At 35.1% G+C, this 23,732-nt stretch overlaps 5 protein-coding genes across 6 annotated transcripts; 3 read left to right on the forward strand and 2 right to left on the reverse strand.

The window, feature by feature from the left end:
* Positions 1–1,714: 1,714 nt before the first annotated feature.
* LOC105259219 lies at positions 1,715–8,862 on the reverse strand. Its single transcript, XM_011271041.3, has 3 exons — positions 8,354–8,862; positions 2,601–2,822; positions 1,715–2,266 (listed from the first exon to the last, which is right to left on the reverse strand). The coding sequence occupies exons 1-3, from the start codon at positions 8,430–8,432 to the stop codon at positions 2,085–2,087; spliced, it is 483 nt and encodes a 160-aa protein (XP_011269343.1). The 5' UTR covers positions 8,433–8,862; the 3' UTR covers positions 1,715–2,084.
* A 294-nt stretch (positions 8,863–9,156) lies between these two features.
* Positions 9,157–10,596, forward strand: LOC105259218 (protein abrupt). Its single transcript, XM_011271040.3, has one exon. The coding sequence runs from the start codon at positions 9,395–9,397 to the stop codon at positions 10,550–10,552; it is 1,158 nt and encodes a 385-aa protein (XP_011269342.1). The 5' UTR covers positions 9,157–9,394; the 3' UTR covers positions 10,553–10,596.
* Positions 10,597–10,975: 379 nt separating this feature from the next.
* On the forward strand, positions 10,976–12,148 carry LOC105259231 (tetratricopeptide repeat protein 12). The gene is made up of 5 exons (XM_020029974.2): positions 10,976–11,111; positions 11,190–11,393; positions 11,490–11,882; positions 11,962–11,983; positions 12,112–12,148. The coding sequence occupies exons 1-5, from the start codon at positions 10,976–10,978 to the stop codon at positions 12,146–12,148; spliced, it is 792 nt and encodes a 263-aa protein (XP_019885533.2).
* Positions 12,069–13,870, reverse strand: LOC105259217 (UPF0415 protein C7orf25 homolog). Its single transcript, XM_011271039.2, has 4 exons — positions 13,688–13,870; positions 12,940–13,372; positions 12,325–12,851; positions 12,069–12,237 (listed from the first exon to the last, which is right to left on the reverse strand). Exons 1-4 carry the CDS (start codon positions 13,835–13,837, stop codon positions 12,151–12,153), a joined length of 1,197 nt encoding a protein of 398 aa, XP_011269341.1. The 5' UTR covers positions 13,838–13,870; the 3' UTR covers positions 12,069–12,150.
* A 249-nt stretch (positions 13,871–14,119) lies between these two features.
* LOC105259216 (zinc finger matrin-type protein 3) lies at positions 14,120–18,556 on the forward strand. Of its 2 annotated transcripts, XM_020029984.2 has the most exons (8): positions 14,120–14,305; positions 16,137–16,628; positions 16,807–16,880; positions 17,033–17,185; positions 17,277–17,371; positions 17,645–17,952; positions 18,022–18,087; positions 18,195–18,553. In XM_020029984.2, the coding sequence occupies exons 1-8, from the start codon at positions 14,266–14,268 to the stop codon at positions 18,344–18,346; spliced, it is 1,380 nt and encodes a 459-aa protein (XP_019885543.2). In that variant the 5' UTR covers positions 14,120–14,265; the 3' UTR covers positions 18,347–18,553. The 2 variants fall into 2 exon arrangements, with proteins under 2 accessions (XP_019885543.2, XP_019885542.2); XM_020029983.2 differs by having other exon boundaries at positions 17,645–18,087; positions 18,195–18,556.
* The last annotated feature ends 5,176 nt before the right edge of the window (positions 18,557–23,732 follow it).

Raw genomic sequence — 23,732 nt, forward strand, 5'->3', positions numbered from 1 at the left:
TGCCAAAGAAAATGCAGTGGTTCGCGATCAACGATAAAAATTCAGTCGATAATAACATAAAATACATCACAGAATCATGATTTAAAACTTAACAGAGCCACGCATACACAAATTATAATCGTTGTAAATATCTAGTTTTCCGACGAAAAGAAAAACATCTATAAACATAGATTTCTGGCGAGAAACCAGGATATTTAACAAATATCTACTATGACTTTTTGTATAAACGTGGCTGCAATATATATAGTAACAGTTAGATATTCAGTCAAATCATTGAAATGCATTGACCTCATAACAAATAAGCAGACAGTACTAGCCATACTTTGGATATGGTAAAAGTTAGTTGTCGCCGTACTAAAATGCAATAATAATTCGCCAGTACTACTCGTCATCCTTAGATTTGTACTTGCGAACTATAAAAATATCAAATCTCGATCGAGATGATTTGATCAAAGTCACTATACATTGAATAATTACTACGATTTAGGTTCTAGTGCATAATTCTGTACAAAAATGAGATAGAGTACAAGAATAGGATGCGTATACAATATATATATATATATAACTCTCGAAAGTTTACTTTGTGTATTAATCTTTCACGAGTCAGGGCTCGTACGATATACAGATAATATCTTCCTATATATCACGATTAGATTAAATTACAGGAAGAAATTGTTGGCAAGAGTTAGCATTCATGTGAATAGCGAAAAGTATTTACAAACTTTATTACATCGAAGAGATTAAAAGGTGCAGCATCGATTCTTTTGGTATAAATACAATCGCTTCCAAATTTCTTGCAGTTTAAAAGGTAACTCTGTCAAATTCACACGTTCATTATAATTTATTAGAATATTTCATATTACATTATCTTAGATAGCAAAAAGTAAGTACTAATTTAGATTCACAAAAATTTTGATTCAGAAAAAAATTTGGTTCATTCCATGATTATTATAAATAAAAAAAAGAATTAGAAAAAAATATTCAAAATAAGAAATTAACTGAAATATTATTAATATATGAAAAATTAATTGAAAAATTGTGTCGCCTGGAAAATGCAAAAGATCTATTCAAAAATTATTCAGTACTTATCATATATTTTAAGAATACTTTCTAAATAAAAAATTAAAATTATAATTTAAGAAAATATTTTTTTAATAGAAGAATTTAAAAAAAAATAAATTGACCCGTGCGTATAATCATATTACTACATCTAAATATTCCTGCAAAGAAGAATAATAGTATTCTATAAATGATGACAATAATAACGCAATGTTTAATATACACAAAATTTAGGAAAATTTTGCATATATAAGGAAGATAGTGACACAAAAGGAATAACCACTGAATTATTATATACCTATATTAATATTACGTAAAGTTTACTGACCAGCTTAATATCAATGTAAAAAATTATGCTCTCAGTGAATGCTTAAAATTATCATAAACGCAGTCCATTATGCCATATTCTTTACAACCATCACATATAAAAATTTGACGACTAGTGCGAGTAGCAACATTTTATATATCTCCGATAAATGAAATAAGTCAAAGTCTCATGAAAAAATATTTCTTTACCTTGTAATTAATTCAAATAATTAATTTAATAATTAATTTATTATAATTATGTATATATATATATATATATATATATATAATTATATAAATTATGTAATTATAAATATATAATTATATATTATTATAATTATGAATTTTATATCAATCAACAAACTTGACAGTTTGATCCTGCTTATAAAAATGTAATTACTCGCGCGAGTGCATCTTTGCATTTGGCCTCGTAATTCATTTCACTCTCCATCTCTTATGTAGTAGAACCTTTTCCGCTGATGCTTGCACGCAATTACATGGTAATGTTTCTTAAAAGTAAAACACACAAGCGTCGTCGATCAAATATATGTACGTGTATCAAAGTTTACTAGAACTCATCACACCCGTAACTACGTACATATTATCAAGAGAAGCGTACATTGCTCTCGTTTATTCCCGCGAGTTTTGGTCAAGTGCCTTTTATACACGTTATATGTGCATTTGTTCGCGTTATAAAATGTTTTCTTTTCCTTTTTTACTTATGCTATCGGCGGATCGTCGTCGTCGTCGTCGTCTCTCGTGACTAGGACATTACCGTAACGATTGTGACGATACTGCCGAAATCGTTGTAGCCATTTGTATCGTCTCGCACCAAAATACAGTAGTACACCGACTACTATGAGGAAGGTTGGTATTAGCAAACCTGCCGCTACGGAGTTACCTGAATTAATTGATTGAGATTTTAGTCACCAGCGATATTGTCCAATTGCTGCTGATTTATTTTTAGTTTGTATCAGCTTTTCTATTTTCCTTATCATATCAATAAATAAACAGTGACGAAGCTAAACAAAATTATCTAATCGCGAGCTAAGATATCCATAGGGGAACCAACTATGTTGCTTCCTAAAGAATATTTTTGAAAAAATAATAAATTTTAAAACATCCTAGCAATGGGAGAAAGCCTTTAAATCTTTCACAAGATCTACATTTTAGGAGCAAAGGAATATTCAACGACGCATTAATTTGCTTCAATGTGTTTTTCGGCGTGCACGTACCTCCTGACTCGGATCTATGCTCAGGCTTAAGGGTGGTAGCATCGACACTCGCTGCCGCAGATGTAATTCTAATACAATCGCCGTTAACTAAATGAAAATCTCGCTGGCACTTGCATTGCGGCTTCTCGCTGTTGATGGTTACACATCTCTCATTCTTACCGCACTGCACATTCCCCAGCGCCGATATATCGCACGACTTCAAATGCGTTCCATCGTCGCTTTCTGAAAAGAATCGCCGTCAATACATTAAAGCTGAATGAATCGCTGAGAAGGAGTTGCGACCCAAGCGCGGCGCCAGCATTCTTTCAGCTTGCATGTGAACTGAGACTCATGATTCAGATCTTCATTTCATGTACTGCTCTGTACGTATCTCAAACGAATTAATAAAACATTAAAACATTTCTTCTCATCATCTCAATACAATTTAACATTTTATGAAAAACTACAGAATCTCAAAAATATATATACTATAAAAATATATTATAATGAAATAATTGTATAATGAATGTATAAATAATATAACTCTCTTAGACGTACCATTTATATCTAAATGATAAGAAGAAAAACATTAGATATCGGCAACATATTTCAAAACAGGAAATAGATTTCCGAAATAGAGAATAACAGGAAATAGATTTGTGAAATCAAAAATTACAAAATAATAATCAATAATATGAGTCATCACGTTCAAATTATATATAGAACTCAATTCAAACATTTTAACTAGTTCACTGGTAATGGCCCATATATGTCCAAAAAAAAGTGCCACAACTGGTAATGGCCCACTATGAATAATTTTGCCAATTTTCAATGGATTTGCATGAAACTTGATACACTCACATTTTTCGGGTCGCTGATGACAAATTTGGGATCAAAATTCTAAAATTCAAAATGGCGGATTTAGTATGGTGAATTAATTTTGTTATTCTATTATTATATTTGTTATTCCATTAGAGAAGATTCAAATTCGATATGTTCAAGTTTGAATGTTTTAAACTAATCCGTTATCTGCTACCAAAAAACCTGCCGAGTGTTGAATTTTGAAATTTCGACTCTTGATTCATCACCAGCGACGCAAAAAACCCCATATAGATAAATTTTCATGTAAAATATGAATTTATTTACTCTCACCAGTTTTGGCACAAAACATTGATTTCGGGTGTACTAGTGAACTGATTAATGCCTTAATTTATTTAATATGAAGCACTTGTTACAACTAGCTGTTACGGAACAAAAAGAAATCCGCCTTGTTTATTATATGTTGTTTATTATATGATGCTATTAAATATGTTATATGATACTAGAATGATGTTATTAAATTAATCACAAATCATATTCAGATAATTATAAGCATAAGACAATTTTAAAATTATAATTGCAATTTTTTTAAGGTAACTTGATTTTTTAGTCCTATATTATTATTATATTACCCTACATTATCCTATATTATTATTTATAAAATAATAATAAATAATAATATAAGGAACAATTAAAGGAACAATTTGATAAACACAACAGAAAGAGAAAATTTGAATCATATTCTGGTTATTGCACACCCTATTCTTGTAAGAGATTAACTATTCCAAGAAAACATTAAACACATCATTTCATAAAAATATTATTAAAAAATCTTGCATTCAGTATATACAGGTTTCATGAAATGTGTGTCATACAAAAGCTTTGTTTAAATTAAACTTCGTAAGAAGATAAAGCGAACAATTACTAAGCAATACAACATACATCCAAACATACATCAATGATTGCATGCATCATGCTAGAATTAATCAAACGTATCACGTTTCTTATTTCTTATCGCCGACCAACTGTTTCGTTATCTAATCCAGAAGACACAAAGAAGCACGAAGATGAATGACATTTTCATACTACTCTATCGAGCCCGCGTGATACATGATTGGCTGAATCAGTTAATTGAGACGAATTCGTTTTATCAACAGTATACACGGAGGTTAACTGAGGCTGAGAATCAAGCGTATTAAGGGACCTGTTTTTGATTTAAGATGACTGGTGTGGCATTAATTCTATAACATCATTCCCGACATGATTTGCTTCGTTGAAATATTGACAAGGAAATATGCGGAAATAAACATTGTTACTGTTACCCGTATAAATATGTCCGTCGTAAAATACATTAAAAAAAATTTTTAATCATTATGTCAATATTTTTATCATCGCGAATAATTTAATATTACATTATAAATACTATTCACATTATAAATATGATTTTACAATGCTATCAGATTTTACATCAATCAATCACAAAACACGCTAGATATAACTGCATAATTCAGATCGAAATTTCTGTCATCGATGTCAAGTTTTGACAATTCCGGAGGTTCAAAGTATCGTATTCGGTTTCGATTCGTTTATTATTCTGTAGAATCGCGTCATCAATACAATAGGAGGGAGAAACGAACGTTTTTTCGCGATAACGTCGTAAAATCGGACTGCGTGAGCACAAAGAGTCTGTTCAGGAAATATCACAACGGCGAATCTTTGTTAAACTACTCCAGAATCGGAAGTTTCCGTTCGAAAAGATATTACTCTTTACCGCGAGTTAAGAATAATATATAAACACAGATATATTTATGTATGAGAATTATTTAACTCCATTCTCTTTTCTCTAAAATAAAATCGGATTTAAAACGATATCAAAACAAAAAATGAATAATTGTAATCATTATGAACAAATAATCGTTTAAAATCAAAACTCTAAAATCAAGACTCTAAAATCAAGACTCTAGATTATTTGCGTACAAAATAATTTACTATAAAATCTTACAATTAGTCCATATATCAGAATCGGAATTCCCAAAGTAAATAAAAAAATTACAAATACTAATATTAAGAAAAATATAATTAATATAACAATAAAGTGATTATGATTATGTATATAATATTTAATGCCTATTTTTATACAATTTGAACGATAGTTATTTTGAATTATTATATTGAACAATGTATTGATAACAATAATATCAATACAATCAATATCAATACAATCAATATCTTAAATGTATATTTCGAATAAAATGGAAGATATAAAATCATATCAGTTTATTGTTATTATTATCATTTGACATTTTATTATTATCATTTGACATTTCTAGATAAATAATTCATTGTCGCTGATACAGTAAAAAATAATTAAAAAAATACAAAATAAAGACCCAATGCCTTGGCGCGCGGATTCTTAAAGTAACGCGTTATGACGATAAGACTTTCAAACTCTCGAAAAGAAATATTCCTCGCGTGTTTTCGCTCAATTTCAACTATCCAATTTCGCCGGACCGAATTTCGCCACGTAAACGCGAGTTCGCCAAAAGATTTCATGTGTGCAAGCGTAATACAATACTCCACTATATACTTATCTCGTTTATTATGCATAAGCCATACACGCAAATACAGTAGTACATGTACACTCGCGTAAGACAAAAATTTTGACTTTTGAATTTAAAATATCAGGACATATTTTACATATGCATATTTTCTTAAGAAAATTAATTGAAGAAGAAATACAGGAAAAAATGCGAAAGACGCTCTGCATCGACCGATATTATTAAGTAAATTTATTTTTAACCGATGATTATATTTCGCGTTATTAATACTTTGTATATTTTTTTATTATTCCGTACAAATGCGTAAGGAATGGGCCACGTGTGGTACGTGCAATTTAAATAAACCAATGTATATAAGAGTGCAAGGTGGGCGAGGGAAGTCGCGCATTTCTTCGCCTACTGAAGGCACTTTAAAATATGCTGCGAAATATACGAACCGATGTTTGCACACTCGCGAATACCGTTATGCCAGTTTTCTTTTCGATGAATTCTTTACGTATATACTTATATAATCTTCCGGTTATTTAAATTAATAGAAGGAGTTTCGCGCTGCAACGTGTAAAAAACGTGTGCAAGAGCGTCGCTTTCGATGATGATTCAATCGACACAAATATCCAATTAATAAAAGCGAATAAAACAAGATGATCGGCATTATAAAACCATCTACGACATCCATCCTTATTGTTTTCGAAAAAACATTTATAAAAGAACAATTTTTTAAGATGAAGAACAAATTTTCTTTGATACATCATAGCATTGATGTGTATTGAATAGTGCAAAATGTATATATTATATCAGTATGCGTATAAATATATGTATGTATATGTATGTGTGTGTGTATTCTTAATTGAAATGCGTATATTTAAAATGTAATCTCATCTCTATTAGAAATATTTTTTTGTTATAAAGTGTCAACACAAAATAGAGAGTGAAATAAAACAAAACAACCATAAAAGATTAATTAATTTATCTTACAGAAACTATCATGTATCAAAGTATCAAATATCAAAACTGACAACATGGAAAGAGAAATGCATGCAATAATATATATATATATATATATATATATATATATATATATATATATAAGATAAAAATATCCAGCTCGTAAACATAATTAAGCAGAAATAAATATAATTCGATATTTCATAATGAACTTATGCATCACGATGTCGATTTCTACCCCGAAGCTATTAACGATTATGTCATGCGAGCAAAAGGTATATCAGATCGATGGATCGACAACGCAACACAAGATAAAAGAACACAATTCGTCTTTTTAAAGAGAAAATATTACTTGTATTTAAACGTCATTAAACGTCATTAAAAGTCATTTAAACAAAGTTATTCGGGAAAATACGCTTTTGCAACGAAGCGTTTCAAATTAATTTTAATTTCGCAATGCGACTGAAATGTAAAGACGCAAGAAATTCTTAATTGATATGTGTATAAGTTAGTTCTAAGCATGATGCAATAGTTATTTAGTTGATTATTTTAAAAAATTGATATGAAAATGTATGCATTTAATGGATATTTAATTACAAAAACATTATAATACAATATATACATATTTCTCTATTTATATGTTATTATTTATATATAATTTATATATTAATATTTATCTATTTTGCTTCGAGATATTTTATCTTGAAATTCAACGGACATTATGTCAATAGCGACTGTCGCTACTCAAACGAAATTTCCATCGATATCGAAGTTTTTCAGAGTAACTCGTATTTTTAGTTTGACTTTGTCAACCTTGGCGCCAATTATATATGTACATTTGCTCTTCTATCATATCACATGCAATTATTATAAAGCGCGATATCGCTAAATTATCGCTACATGTATTTCCTGTAATTCCTTGAAAAAAAATGCAAAAACTACATATATTAATATATACTAATATATACGTAAGACGTATTTCAAATAACTTCGAGGAAAATTACCAGAAGTGTATTTCCGTGGAAATTTTTCGCGTAGCAAAAAGTACATTCCCGACGCTATATGTGAAATTACCGGAAAGAGAAATGCGTCACGTGTCGATCTCGATTCCGCGTAATAGCGCGGAGGGTGCTCTCTCGTTTCTCGAATCGGAGAAAGACAGAGATGAACCGTAGAAACGGGGAGATGAAAGGGACAAGGGGAGACCGAGAGAAAGAAGGAGGGAGAGACAGAGAAAGAACGACGGGAGAGAGAAGCAGAGAGAAAGAGAAAGAAAGAGCGGAAGAAGATTATTGTGACTAAGTTGGGGTGACTGCCGTGGATTGCACGGACGAGCTAATTTCGCTTCAATTTACCAACGAGACAACAGAGAGGCTCGACAGAGTCTCTCGCAATTTTATGCGGGGATATTTAACGAAAATGAATATTATTCGCGCTTATGCGTGTACTCACCTGCACGGTCGAGCGCAGACAGAACAACAAGAATCGCCACGATGAGATAGCGGAAAACGTTGGTCCGCGTGGTCTGCATTTTTCCTCGACTTTCTTCCTGTTTTCCTTGCGTAGTTATCTCGGGGCTCGCCGATCACATAATAACAAACGCGGTTATTCAAAGGTCGCCCGCTACGCTCACTCGCGTCACGCTCTCTCTATCGCTCTCTCTGTCGCGCACTTGCCGCCGCCGCGTCGTCGTTGCCGTCGTTGTCGCCCCGTCGCCTCGTCGGGAAAACGGAGTCGCGCTTCTCGAGTCTTACGCCACGCCGGTTCCAAGCTCAACGGACGCGCGTCAGCCGGCGGCGCATCACCGTTCGTCGGCCGGCCGCCACCGCTTTTGACAGATAAATGCTACGCCGCGCGCCGCGGAACGCGTTCAATCATCTGTTATTAAACGACCATTTGCAATTATTGAAGCCAATTGCTCCGAGGAGTCGCCGTCGTCGCCGCCGCCGTCGCCGCCGTTGCCGGTCGACTGTTCGTTCCGTGGCTTCGCGACTGCAGCGCTCGAGATATCAAAACACGCCGCGCCGCGGCGCTGCGCGGCAATTTCGAAATCGCAAAAGTATCGCGCGGATTCGCGACTCCAAATTCCGTCTACATCGTTTAACTTTCTAATTCGATGCATTATACATTCGCTTTCTAATATCCGCGAAATGCTAAACGATCCTTGAAAATGCACCCTCGATTCGATTTATAGTCTCGTGTGCGAAAAACAATAAACATTAAAATTAATTGTAAGAGAATGGAAGATTTTATATGCAAATTGTAGGGTTTAGAGGATGTACTGATGTCATTTATAAATAGCGACATTTTAAATGTATATATATTATGTGCTTTACGGAATCCACCTATATACGTTGACAAGGAAGTAGCTTGTATAGAACGACAACAGCGGCACGTGTGTGTCATGGCGAATGCTGTTGTCAGAAACGCCGCAAAGTGAGTCTCGCGTTGCTTGGTTGTAAAATTGACGTAAACTGACTTAAAAGCGTCGCTATGAAGGAGGATTCCGTATTGAGTTTCAAATGGCAGAGCTTTCCCTCACATATGGTGGTTTCCCTTGACACATGTTACGAAAAACAACAGTTCGTCGACCTTTCGCTGGTATGTAAAGACAACACGATCCTGAAATGTCACAAGATGGTATTAGCTAATTCCAGTTCGTTCTTCCACCGATTAATCATGGCCAACGATCATCCGCATCCGATGATCGTCCTGCACGACGTCGAGGCCGACGACCTCAAGACTCTCGTAAACTTCATGTACTGCGGCGAGATACAGGTAGTTCAGAGCGAGGTTAGAAGACTGCTCAAGCTCGCCGAAACTCTGGAAGTTACCGGATTGCGGCATATCCCATTGTCAGTACTATCCGGAGAAGATGCCAACAACACTGTGAAGGAGCACTGCGATATATGGAAAAAAACTGCCACGGTGTCACGATTAAAGTTGGAGGAAACTAGAAGCTCGCCCAGCAAAAATAACAGTTCTGAACAGGACATAAACACAAAAACGCAGAGTAAAGTACCCGTACAGCCAAAGCTTATTCCGAAAATAAATCCTCACAAGACAGCGATTAAAGTTCCTCATGATACGACAAAGAAAAAGGAAGAGATCAGTATAAATGAGCTATATCAACGACTGGAGAACAGCAATTCTGGTATCAGCATCATAGACATTAATGATATGCCGAGTACAAGTAAGGGATTACCAAATATACCTACATTACAAAAAAGAAAAGAACCCTCGGATTCTGTAATCAATTGGCCGCATGTGTTATCCACGATTGATAAATCGCTACCGTTCAAGAAATTACGTTGTATCATGGACGAAATAGAGATTACAGCGACAGGAAAATCACCTGTTCCTGTAGTAGACAGTAAACAAAATGACCCTTTAGACAGAAGGAAAATTAAGAAGAGTTCCAATGAAGATCACAGTATGAACACAATTTATATAAAGGATGAAATCGACATATCTTCGGATATGGAGGAAGATGTGGATATGGATCCTCTTGAGGTTGACGATAATGACAATGAGAATTCGGAAAACAGTAAAACGCCCACACAACAGTTCTTTCCACAGATATTATACTATACATTAAAAGCTCCACCTCCTTACCCAGAATATTCTGCCAGAAAAGGTCCAAACAGTTAATGCAAAATTTCATAAACTGGAAAAGAATTATATAAAAGTTTCATTTATATATTACGTGTTGTCATATATTTAACATTTACATGACAATGATATGACTTTGATTATTTATATGATATTGCTCTCAATTGCTGTTATTTTCTTCAATGTTTTGTTATATCGTAACTTTTCATAATAAAATTATACAAGGTAAAATTTGTTTTACAATCCAAATCCTGTTTAAATAATAATCTACCAACACTTGCAATAATTTAATTAATTAATACTGGTTAGTATAAATATATAATAGATACATATGTAGCACAACAAATCATAACTATGACAACATTGTTATGTTTCTATAGAAACAAATTACTTGATATTTCTTCCTATATAGTGCATTTGCCAGCTTTCCTCATTGTTTATACAATTTTTATATAAAAAGAAATGGATGTGAATACAAAGAATGAAATAAATTATGATAAAATAGAAGAGACAAGTCATATTATTAATAATTTAAGTTCTGATAAAAATGTAACTGAGGAAGAGTTTCAAAATTTCATGCATCGTGTTACCGAAGTAGGTAGGTGTTCAGGTGACTGCGTGTCACAAATTTATATTTTTCAATAATATTCCTTATTCAATAATATCCATATTCAAGAAAAAATAGTTAAGAAGTTAGCATCTTCTGATCCAAAGGAGCAAGAATATGGAAAAATGTTAGCCGATGAAATTTTAGAAAAAAATATTCAAAAGGAAATTTATGAAGATGGAGAGATAAAAATTAAAACTAACCGATCAATAATTAATAAACATTCTTCAAAAGAAGATAATTCCTCCAATGATTCAAACAAAATGTCGCGAGGTAAGTTTGAATATTACAGTACTATCATTAAACAAATGCAATTATAAATCGATATTCAATTTACATATAAAGAGAAATGTTTTATAATTTATGTAGAAACGTTTATAAAGAGCATAGAAGATGACGCTAAAAAACGGACTGAAGATCGCAAAATTAGAAATGAACGAGCAGAAACATTAAAGAGAATTGCAAACGGTGCATTCAAAGAAGGGGATTACGAAAAGGCTGTGACTTATTTTAGTAAAGCTTTAGAACAACGTAAAGATTCGTCTGTACTGTGGAATAATCGCGCGTTATCGTATATACGTCTCGGATTATTCGAAAAAGCCTTGCACGATTGCGAATGGGCGTTAAAAGTGAATAATTCAAATTTAAAAGCTCTTTTGAATAGTGCTAAGTGTTATATAAATCTTGGAAACAAGGAGAAGAGTAAAGAATACATACAGATAGCCAAAGAAAGGAATCCTCATTTCAACAAATTTATTAATGGTATTGTTGAATATATATAATTTTTTTAAATAACTTAATTTCATATCACTTTATATAACAACTACTTTGTATTTTACAGAATTTGAAGAAAATTTAGAGATGCAAAAAATTTAACCAATTCAATATTCATATAATTAATGAAATATAGTAGAATATCTCAAAGAGATAATATCAAATATTGTTTCGTATAAAGTAATATAATAAATTAGCAATAAAAATATATTTGTAGCATATACTTTCTTTGTAATTGCCTAAATATTAAGTAATATCAAGATGGTTCTGTTTTTACTGCATTACTTTCTTTCATTTCTGATAAAGATCTTGGTTCATGTAAAAAAACTGTACACTCAATGCCCTGGAAAAGCATATAATGTGGTTAATATAGTATAAACTTGTAAAAAAATAGACAAAAAGATTATTCCTATATGATGCATATGTTTACCTGCATACGTGCCGCTCTTACAAATCCTTCATTGGCAGAAACAGTGATACTTTTCATATTTTCGCCCGTTGCGAAAACCAATCGCGATCGATCTTTAATTTTGCCGCCTAAACGCAGTTGCATAACTCGACCAGTAGTTATATCATCAACAATTCGAACTTTTTTTAACAATTCGTGAGCCCGCAGCGTCTCTTTTGGACCACCAATGACATCGATGATATTCATAAAATTACTGTATGCTGTCTGACAAATTATGAGTTCCTTCTCATGAAACAAATTTTCCAGGATTGGTTTTATGGGACGTTTTCTTTCCATCTCAGATTGTTGCGTAAGCAGTGGTTCACGATAAATATAATTATTACATCCATTAGACATATTTGTAACATAAGCCAATAGCGTCGATACATCTAGATTTAGGAGTTTAATCTCAGTTGAGAGTGCAGATGTATTTAACGAATGTAAATCCAAGTCCTGTTCGGAATCATTCACAGAATCTTTTAGCAACTCCAGTTTATCGTGTTCTACCTCTAAAGAATAAATATATATTAGTCAAATTATTTTCATACACTATATATAACTGACTTTCTTTGGATATTTATCATATATTATACTGACTGTTTAAATTCTCATTATCCACATCTATTCTATCTCCTTCAACTATAATGCCCATTTGTTCCAAACGTAAAGCTAGAGGAATCTCTATGCCATAAGCAAAGTGGAATATCACATCTGGTGGCTTGTAGCGATATAGATGATATTTGCTAGACATAAGATACGAATTAGCTTGATCTAGAACAGATTTCTGCCCATATTCTCCTTTACCAAGGGATATCAAAGTTAACGCTCTAGCATTTCTCGCTATGACTTTTATCCATGAAGCACCATTATTACATACTATATCAACTTCCAGACGTGACTTTTGATATTTAAAAGGTCTCATCACACTGATGAGATCCTTAGCGCAGAATAATCTAGTCACTATAGCGTTAAGGTGAATCAGATTTGTGCTCTGTAAGTGTTTCTTCTTCAAGTTCCCTGCACAATGCACCTTTCCAAAGAGAAGATAAAATTATTATTAATTATTAATCTGCTGGATAAATTTGTACTGATTCTATTCCATCAGCATAGCTTCTGGCTTTTTATCTATGTCTATATATTACAACAGATTTTACTATTATCTTAAATACATTTGTCCATTGTCTGCATTTAAAATAAATAATGTATGTATACAAGCTTTACAAAAAGTAAATTAAAAAAAGAGAGCAACATATTTAACATTGATAATAAGATATATAGACAATTTAGTCAGCGATTTAACGCTACTTAATTTTTAGCAAAATCGACAAAAATATACGTATCTTACTTTCTCTAGAAACTTTATCTCTTGTTGAATCTTTCGTATCAGTTTCTCAATCCCGTCAATCTTATCCTCGAGCTTTAATCGCTCGATCATTTTGCGGCCATTGGCGATTTTCTCCTCGAGGCACTGAAACAGCTCGTCCTTGTCTTCCATGGTCGCGGAGTCCCCATCGACTGTCCGAACGAGCGAGTCCTTTCTATCGTCGCACGTGACAATTCCGTGCGGTGTGCGAGAACGTCGGCGAGCGTAGTGCGCGCGGCCATCTTACGCCGCAGGTCAATATCACGCGCCGCGTAATGTCGTCGGTTTATGTCAAAGGTAGCTGAAATTAACCTCACAACTTTTTCGCTCCGACAAGTGACAGTCGATGCCGACGTGCGCGAGTCACGGTGCGACGTTACGTGCCGTTGCAAAACGGTGACGCGGGGCAGTGTCAGTGAGTGCGAGACGACGACGCGCCGACAGCTGACTTGCTCGAGCGCGACGGAGTCACAGTGTCATCGTGAACCGCGCCGCGAGCCCGTCAAGCCTCTGGCCGGACGGAGATAGTTATCGCTCGAACATAAAATTTCGCGGAGGAGATGTCCAGCGCCAAGATCATAGAGAATCCAGAAGTACCGGGTGAGTTGGTCGGCTCCGGAACGAACCCTTCTCTCCCCCTCGATTCGTTCCGTCGCTTCGCAATAGCGTGCGCCTGTGTGTGCGACACAGCGGAGCACAAAAACGTCGGTGTCACGAATAAAACGAAGTAAAAAAAAATCGGCTCCCGGCCGTGACGAGATTATTCGTGGAATATCTTGTCGGTCTACCAGATGTGCAAGTCGGGAGATCGACAAGCGTGGTGCGGATTTAATCCGCCATCAGTTGGATAGTACTCGCTATGAAACTGCCATCGTGATCCGCCGGACGATTAGATGATTAGCGTGTATGCATTGACGAGTAAATTGTGAGCATCGTACTCGCAGGAGCGCACGTAGATCACGCGATATGCGAACGCGTAACACATTATATACATTTATATAGATTTGACCTGTAATATGATTTCCGGTTTCGGTCAAGGTTTTATTAAGCATAATCACAATATTTACTAACGCTTTACGTCGATTCATAGCAGAAGTTTATCAATTAATCCAAGGCATGTTTAAAAAATCCAGATATCCAAATTTCAAGATAAAAATAAATTAATATAAAATTTCAAGTTTATATGTGTGATAAAATACTTAAATATGGATATACAAAATATGTATAGGCGTATATATTTAAATTATAATTAAAATTAAAGTATAATATAATGACGTTTAAGTAACAGAGTCAGCAAAAAATCATGCTCAATAATTGTAAAATATATTATATAATTCTAAGTATAAATGATAATAAATAATGATAATAAAGTGATAATAAAAAAGATAATAAGATAAATAAGATAAATAATAAGATAAATAATATAAATAATAATAAATATTAATCATATCATTTAGATTAAAATAATATAAATGATAATAAATATTAATTTGCTTATATCAGAATATTCCAAAAATGAAAAAAAAATGCGACTTGGAGTCTTTTTTGTCTGTCATCGTACAATATTCATATTTATATAGAAGCTGTGCTATAAAATATGTATCTGTTATGTACATTAGTTTGCAAATAATATTCAAGTCATCAAGCATTTAACAAGCGTTCAAATAAATTATGCTATAACTATGACGTAAACGTGTGATAAGCTAAATATATACAGTTGTCTGGACGCTCGGGACGTATTATCGGTGAAAACTTTAAAGAATGTAACGTCGTGTTGCTTTTGTACTTAGCCGATCGCGAATTAACACTACGTGAATGTATTGCGGGCAATTAAATACAATTCCCTCGTAAATTATAAACGCGCGATAAAGCATCTCGTCTTAATCGCCATGCAAAGCCATCGCTTGTTTCCTCAGTCACTTTTACATTTTTCCGCAAAACCGGAAGCAATTTGCTCGCCGTGGTAATTAACGCGATCGTAAATTTCTCGAAATTTTGGCAGATTGAGCACCGGTTTGTTGTTGAATATATTATAATCCGGATGCACTAATAAACTCACTGTTCGGATGCACTCGATCAAAGTTAAACAACTCTCTTTATTCGCTTATTTTACTGTTAGAGGCTAAATAATGGCGGAAATAAATTTAAATAGCAGCAAATAATACAAAACGTGGACCGCTACATAATTATTTTACGTGTCGTAAATTTGAGAACTTTTTACGTGTCGTAAATTTGAGAACTGTTTTATGAAAAGTTTGAAAAATTGTCGCACTAAACAGCGGGATACGATTTTCAAAAATGGCTAGCCTTTTTCCTTTTTTTAAGCGAGAAAAATGTGCTACTGTTCCGGGATGAAGAGCCCATTTTTCTTGCCTCGAGACTCAGATGATCCTCCAGAAAACTTCCGTTTATTTCAACTTTCTCGCAATAGGATTCGAATGTTTTCTGCCACCGCCACCGCCACCGCCGCCACCGCCGCCTCCCCCGCCACCGCCACAGCCTTCTTCTTGTTTGAATAAACCCTTGGACAACAACAATGGGCACTCGACAACGACGCAACAGCAACGAACGACGAGCGAGAACGTGATGACCGCTGCAACAGCACCGATAGCGACCGGCAACGACGGGGTTCCTTCGACCCTTGGTACGTTCCCGAATGTACTCCCTGTGCCATCGAGTCCGTACATGCTGCATCCGACGATGCAACCGCAAACTCCCGGACAGACGTCAACCCCAACCCCATGGTGGATACCCACCGACAACGATACCTCGGACATTTACGCCCAATGGTACGATCCGACCTATAAGGGTGCATCAGCCGCGACAACGGTCTCCCCCGTGGCGACACCAGCTATTGGGAAAAACAAGAGCAAGAATTTTTACAAACGCAAGAACGAGTTTATCGATCCCGCACAGGATGCAGGTAACTAAAGGCAGTAGTGCGTTTTGAAAATATATCCGACTATGTTGTATGATGTAAATTTAAAAATGGAGAAAATAACGAGTTATTATATATATATATATATATATATATATATATATATATTGTACTATATAAATATTTAAGCGAATATTAACTCTTTTGCATTGATTTCTCACAGAAAAAGTGGCGAGTGCGCAGAGGGAATTGTCGGGACTGATGAAACCGCTCAAATGTGATCTGTGCAATGCAGTCGTAAGGCTCGGTTGTAATCATAATTGGATAATTAAAATGAATCTTTCCATTTAAATTTAGTTTAAATTCCAACAATAAGTTCGCGATGTATAGATCTTTCACATTGAAAAAATTGAGTATCGTGTATCGACGAAGCAAATCGTACTTTGCAGATGAACTCCACGTTGCAAGCGAAATTGCACTATGACGGCAAGCCGCATCAGAAAAAAGTATCCATGTTTCTCAATCAGAGCGTTAAAAAACAGAAAACGGAAGATGGCCAAGTGAGCAGTACGACCAATAACGACTGGCAAAACTACTGTGATGTAAGAGGCCTCCAAAATGTGTTTTGCCTAAAATTATGTATTTATACATACATAAATTAATATGTACCTCGCATACGATCTGCATTGCTAGATATGCAAAACGTGGTTCACTTCGCAAACAGACGCCACGCAACACTACGCGGGCAAAAAGCATATTAGAGCAGCAAACGGTGGGCCACGTGCAAGGTATGTAGGTGCATATGCACCATGTTTCTAAATTAATTGTTACATTAATAATTTATATATATATATATATATATATATATATATATATATATGTAGGTGTGTGAGTGAGTGCGTGTGTGTATGTGTGTGTGTGTGTGTATATATATGTATATATATACAATAAGAAATTTGATTTAATAATATCAATTTCACACACTGTATAGCGCGCACGTTGATACTGTAGAGTGAGAATGCGATTTCATAATGACAATAATAAGATGTTGTGTTTCATAGGCCCTCGAAAAAGTCGCAGAATCAAAATCAATACAATCAGGTGGATTCGACGGGTCGCTTCGGAATTGGAATAGCTTTCCAGGCGGACACGCCCGCACCGGCCGCGGCACCGCCAGTGGTGACAGAAACCGCCGCGACGCCAAGTCCAGCGGCTGCATCCATCTTTGCAGCATCATCGTATCTCACACCGTTGCGTTGCGATTTGTGTGGAGTTTCGGCCAACCGTCAGGATCAACTAGAGACGCACAAACGCGGAGCCCGACATTTAAGGATGTTAAGGCTCAATGGACTCGCTGTGCCTGAAACCGGTAATATCCGTGAACGAGATACATATATATTGCGCGATAATTTGTTGAAGCTTCTTATTCCAATTTCAGTTGAAAACGAAAACGTGTCCAACGTCTCGGAATCTATAGATTATTCTATTTATCGGACACCATCGGGTAAGGAAATATATACATATAATATATAGAAAAAATTCGACAAAAGAAAGTTTAGTTGCACGATTAATAAAATATTAGCAACAATGGATTCTTTTTTTGTTTTGCAGGTCAATATTACTGTGCACCGTGCAACCTATCATTGAATTCGGAGACTACGTTTGCTCAACATGTAGAAAGCAAGAAACATAAAAATCAGTCTAATCCAAAGTTGCCCAATGCCGTAGTAGCGGCAAAAAAAGCTAGATTCAAGAAAAAATAAAACCGATAATTACTTTTTAATGCAATAATGCATAGTATTCCCCAGTTCCATTTCTTTAATCAAAACCTTGATTATGCTTTTGTTTTCATGTATGCGTGTGTTTTTATGGATTTGTCACATGGATTTGTATGATAAGAAGACGACCTTCGTTTGAAATGTTTGAAATGTTAAAAATGCAATAAACTGTGATAAACTGTTAAACATTGAAGTATTTTCGAAATCATAGTCGCGTCTTTTGGAGGGCAGATTATTAAAATTTTCATACGCCACTAAATTTTATTAAATCGCAGACGGAAGAGTATTGCAAATTAACGTGAAGATAGATCGAGCGACTGGCACGACTGATGAGAAACGTAAATGTGTTAGTTACGCGGAACGAGTATATTTAAATTAAATACCGATTAACTCTAGATTAAATTTGCAGTAAATCGAGCATGATGATTTAGACGGTGGCTCGTTAAAGCGCGTCTCGAGCTTCGCGTAATCGTCTTCCACATATTTATTCAATTACTGAGATTAACTCCACTACCACGTGACAGAACTGTCGCTAGATTCACGAAATTCTCGCGTGAATATATTGTGTGTGTGTCTGTGAATATGTGTGTATGTTATACTGCGCCACTATGTAAAATTTATGCGTCGTTCGGTTCTATCTCGCGACCTTCCACCGCGTTTTATGGGCAAGCAAACGAGCCGAATTCTCATAAGACACGTATGACGGATCAACGTTTGCCGCTTCTTTTTACTGTCATTTATCTGCGACGAATATATCTCACGTAGAACGGCAGCGAAAATAAAAATGTCGAGTAAAGCATGAATCAAACAATAAAGTACCTGTAAAGGCGGCGGCAACAGCAGCAACATTTATGATAGGTATCCAAAAATGGCAGTAGAAAACGGACGGCCTTCAAATCGTCCAGCAAGGAGAATGGATGAACATCTCCCGGTGTGAATTTAGGAGAATCCTTGATCATCGCAACGATAGCGCATCGACCAAATCGCGTAATTTCGAGATACAAGTTTTCAGAGCGAATGAGAACTAAGAAAAAAAAGGAACAAGAAGAAACGGTATACGAAGAAAAGGTTGAAATATCTAAACGTCAAAGATGTACTCGAAATTCCTCCGGACTCTAATATTCCCCCCCAGGTGTGCGGCTCATCGCATACCAATGCTTTTCTAATGAACCTCAGCAATTTAGCGTCCGCGCTATTCGCCCTTTTCAACAGTATCTTTTTGGTTTTCGTAGAAATCTCTTCCTCCCCCTCACCAGTGCGATGCGCAAGATTAGGATCGCTCTCGCGAGTGGACTTGTAGATTGTTGGTTTATACCTGCGCTTCGGATTTTTATGATCTCCCTCGTTTCACGTGTAACGTGTATTCGTCTCGTTTTATTTTCTACTACGTTCTCCCGAACGGCCAATGTCCCTTTTTCATTTTTTCGTCTCCCACGAATAAATGTGTTGTTTTCATCTTGGATTTTACAACCTGAGAGCTACGAAAACTCAGTCGCTTTTGTACCGTACTTTGTCGTACAAATGAAATTTATGAAAGAACAGCGCACGCAAACTTTTCGTCAAATGATGAAACACGATCGTACGATCCGATTTCCAGCCGCTGGAACGAAGAGAAAAAACAAATTAATCTGTGACGCGGCGGAGATTTTAAGGAACGTATAAACCCATTAATTGCCCGCCCTAAATTCCGATGGAATTCGTCTCGATGACTGGAGAGAATTTCTGAGAAGCCTCGGGTCAGAGTAAAGAGTCGCTTCCACTTGCAACGGGCAGTAGCGTGCAACCAGACGCCGTGAAAAAATCAATCGATCGACCGATCGACCGATCAACCGCTCCTCTTCGTGGTCCTCCTCCCTTTCCCTTCTTCAAGGCTCCGCGATCGTCTTCTTGTTGTTCTCTCTCGGACTCGGCTCGATTTCTTGGATCGAAACGCGCAAAAATCACCTATCTGCTATGAAGAAAATCCCAATCACTACGCAACGTTACGTGCTGTTAGGAACGCATGAATAACCAGAGAACAAGAGAGAAAAGAAAATCTTGGTGATTGCGATTACTCTATAAAAACACAAAGAGATTTGTATAATCAAAGAGTTTGCATCACAAACAATGCATATATAATATAGATATAGATATGATATGGATATTCTGAAAGAAAGTTTTACATCTTAAAAAAAATTCTTGTATACGTATGTGTGTATGTGTGTGTGTATGTGTGTGCACGGTTTTTTAAAAATATGATAAAATATATTATAACAAAAGAATATAATAATATATATAAAAGAAATAAAAAATATAATAATATATAATATAATGAGAAAGTATAATCTGGGAAAAGATTCTTTTCTAAGAATAAAGTGAAAAATTGCAAAAATAAATATTACTGAAAGGAAGTTTTACATCTTAAAAAAAATTCTTGTATACGTATGTGTGTGTATGTGTGTGCACGGTTTTTTAAAAATATGATAAAATATATTATAAGAAATAATATATATAAAAGAATATAATATATAAGAATATAAGAATATAATATATATAAAAAAAATATAATAATATATAATATAACGAGAAAGTATAATCTGGGAAAAGATTCATTTCTAAGAATAAAATGAAAAATTGGAAAAATAAAAATTACAATTATATAATTTTCAATTACGTATTCATGATTACATATTAACTGGTAATTATGTGTATTTCATATTTTGTATCTGCGGATTTCGCAAAGTCTAGCAATTTCCCGACGATACCTACTTATTTTTAGCATAACTCCATTCTATTTCAACGTAGCTCGGTTTGCCTCTGATTTCGTAACAAACGATGAATGGGATTAACACGTAAGGAAACCAACGGATGCCGAACGGGACGTAATCGATCGTTACGGAATCGTTCGCGCAGAAATCCTCTTCCGCGGTCCGCGTTGGATCTGCTCTATCTAAGAGGGAGTAATATACCGATCGTTTCGGATGATTGGTGACCCGGATATGGACGAAGGGTTCAACAGTCAGTTCTATTGAATCTGAATACGTTTTCAGGTGTAGACAAAAATTATTAATAAAGAAACAACACACGTGAGTAAGTTTGCCCTTCGACATACTCGCCTTCATAGATTACACCGTTATCTCGAGATGTTTCCCATTCGAAGTTACCGTAATACAATCTTGACTTAACACTTTGAAATATATAAGATGTTCAAGAATTCTCAACCTGAATTTTTATCAATAAAATTTATCATTGATACATATTTTCTCTTATGAATCGTGATCAATCGCTAATTTTTTAGACGAATCGTCAACGCGTTAAATTACCTGGAAAATGAAAATGTGATCTATATCTGCCTATATCTGTTTTCGACGCGAGAAAGTTAACAGAGAACGCAAATAGCTTCCATTTATATATCCATTCGCGAGTTTTCTAAAGCTCTAATTGTGTGCCTCGAGCGCTTCGTTGGCAAATCAAGCGGTCAGCGACATTTAAAACGTGCCATTTTTCGCGATCTTTTCTAATATCGCTAACAAATGGTTAACCGAGTTAGCGGTCGAACGGTACCGTGCATAAACCGAAGGAAATCAAACGAGAGAGCGTAGAGCAACTCCTTTGTCTCGACGTCGATTCCATTGTTCCGGACCGATGCGTAGAAAAAACTTGAAGAAACAACACAACGATGGTGAACGGGCGCACGAATTTCTTTGACGAGACGACGGCAACTCAGCGGTCGCTCCGACAAATTCGTACAATTATTTCTCGATTAGGAGAGCAGAGGATGATGCGCAAGATTATATCGCCGGTGCGTTAATGGGACGAGCGTGCATCGGTCGATTTTTACACATGCCCTTCGTCGTTCTATGTCATTCACGATACTTGTCTGATTGCAAAACCATCCTGAACAATTTCGAAATTAATGACATCTTTTTTTTTATTTAATACGTGGTAAAGATAGAAAAAGAAATTGTAGAGGAAAACATATAATTTATTGTATGCAGGGTTATTGTTTTTAGATAATATGTAGCATATAATATATATATTTTATATAAGTATTTAATAGAATTTTATAACGACAGTAAAATCGTATGTATATATTAATTCCTAATAAATAAATTTTAATAGGAAATAAAATACTTATTTGAAAAAAACATGAGACGATGACAGGCGATGATATAGGCGCGATAATGACAATGAATTACGGTCATAATTTAAATTAGTCTGACTTGACCCTCAACATTATCGTGATACAACCAAAAAGTCGTAATCTCGTACAAGATCACTAGATCAGGAATTTCCTAACTGCAATAAACAATTATAGACTTTCGTGAAGTAAGAGAAAGAAAAAAGAGGAACGTCGTTCCGAACGAGGAACGATGCACCGCTGAGAGCAAGTCGTAAGGACAGGATGAAGAGGAAAGGGGCAATAAAAACTGATCGAAACGTGTCTCCCTTGGACCGACCTTGCGGGCCACAAATGTCGAGAGAGCCGTCGAGAAAACAGAAAATTGTGGTGCTCCCTAAATGCGGGCGGTGTGATGTCATGCGGAAATAGCCGTCCGTCTACTCTCTTGCCAATACGCTACCACACTGTCGCCATCGCGGCCGCAACCACACAAGATAGAGAAACGATCATCGATTACCCCTCTTAGCCTCAACTACGAAAGCAAAGTCGATAACTCACAACACGGAGTCGAGACCGGCATAATCTCGATAGATTCAAAGTTCGAGGTTTAGTCCCGAAGAAACGTATCTGACGACACCATCGCGTTTTTTATCGACTTTAAAACACCAATGAATTTTCACTCTGATTGGATAAATTTCTTGATGCTAAATATTAATTTAATACTTAGCATTAATTTATTATTATGTTTTCTTCTCTTTTCAATTTTTCTTTCCATTCTGATTATATAATTGTAATACCAAGAAAGTGAGATTTGCTTAATTTCATTTTCTTGATTAGTTGAAGCATCGAATTAGAATTCAAAAAGTAATTTCTAATTTTTAAATATTTTCAATTGCACAGAATTAATTGGTATAATCTTAGGTGACGAGTTTACGAAATAAAGCGTAAAATGTGCAATACATTATTAAAGTTTGATAACTGAGATTATAAAAATAATTGTATAAAATTGCTTTTATGTTAAATTTGTCTTAAAAATTGTGCAACAGAAACGAAAGGAAAATTTCTCTATGATGTAATACATGCAACAATCGTTGATCGCTAAGTTATCGTATGTTTTCTGTCATTTATATCGATCGTTCAAACTATTACTATCCATCGTTTACGAGCCCCTAATAACCATAACTCGTATCGTCCGCGACGATTACAATTTTCCCTGCCGTATCTGCCGCAATTATGGCAACTAATTTAATGCTTCCGGCGCACCCCGAA

Source organism: Camponotus floridanus, unplaced genomic scaffold (assembly GCF_003227725.1).
Source record: "Camponotus floridanus strain SB8 unplaced genomic scaffold, Cflo_v7.5 scaffold121, whole genome shotgun sequence".
Taxonomy (NCBI): domain Eukaryota; kingdom Metazoa; phylum Arthropoda; class Insecta; order Hymenoptera; family Formicidae; genus Camponotus; species Camponotus floridanus.

What these genes read in the sequence shown, in the direction of transcription:
- LOC105259219 (XM_011271041.3), bottom strand. Translation starts at nt 8,432, where the DNA reads ATGCAGACCACGCGGACCAACGTTTTCCGCTATCTCATCGTGGCGATT. An exon ending in GTCTGCGCTCGACCGTGCAG is followed by an intron (nt 2,823 to 8,353) that starts GTGAGTACACGC and finishes GATTCTTTTCAG; the next exon opens with AAAGCGACGATGGAACGCAT. An exon ending in GCATAGATCCGAGTCAGGAG is followed by an intron (nt 2,267 to 2,600) that starts GTACGTGCACGC and finishes CAATTAATTCAG; the next exon opens with GTAACTCCGTAGCGGCAGGT.
- LOC105259218 (XM_011271040.3), top strand. Translation starts at nt 9,395, where the DNA reads ATGAAGGAGGATTCCGTATTGAGTTTCAAATGGCAGAGCTTTCCCTCA.
- LOC105259231 (XM_020029974.2), top strand. Translation starts at nt 10,976, where the DNA reads ATGGATGTGAATACAAAGAATGAAATAAATTATGATAAAATAGAAGAG. An exon ending in TTTCAACAAATTTATTAATG is followed by an intron (nt 11,883 to 11,961) that starts GTATTGTTGAAT and finishes TGTATTTTACAG; the next exon opens with AATTTGAAGAAAATTTAGAG. An exon ending in TTTGAAGAAAATTTAGAGAT is followed by an intron (nt 11,984 to 12,111) that starts GCAAAAAATTTA and finishes ATATATTTGTAG; the next exon opens with CATATACTTTCTTTGTAATT.
- LOC105259217 (XM_011271039.2), bottom strand. Translation starts at nt 13,837, where the DNA reads ATGGAAGACAAGGACGAGCTGTTTCAGTGCCTCGAGGAGAAAATCGCC. An exon ending in AGATAAAGTTTCTAGAGAAA is followed by an intron (nt 13,373 to 13,687) that starts GTAAGATACGTA and finishes CTCTTTGGAAAG; the next exon opens with GTGCATTGTGCAGGGAACTT. An exon ending in GGATAATGAGAATTTAAACA is followed by an intron (nt 12,852 to 12,939) that starts GTCAGTATAATA and finishes TTTATTCTTTAG; the next exon opens with AGGTAGAACACGATAAACTG.
- LOC105259216 (XM_020029983.2), top strand. Translation starts at nt 14,266, where the DNA reads ATGTCCAGCGCCAAGATCATAGAGAATCCAGAAGTACCGG. An exon ending in CGATCCCGCACAGGATGCAG is followed by an intron (nt 16,629 to 16,806) that starts GTAACTAAAGGC and finishes GATTTCTCACAG; the next exon opens with AAAAAGTGGCGAGTGCGCAG. An exon ending in ACTGGCAAAACTACTGTGAT is followed by an intron (nt 17,186 to 17,276) that starts GTAAGAGGCCTC and finishes CTGCATTGCTAG; the next exon opens with ATATGCAAAACGTGGTTCAC.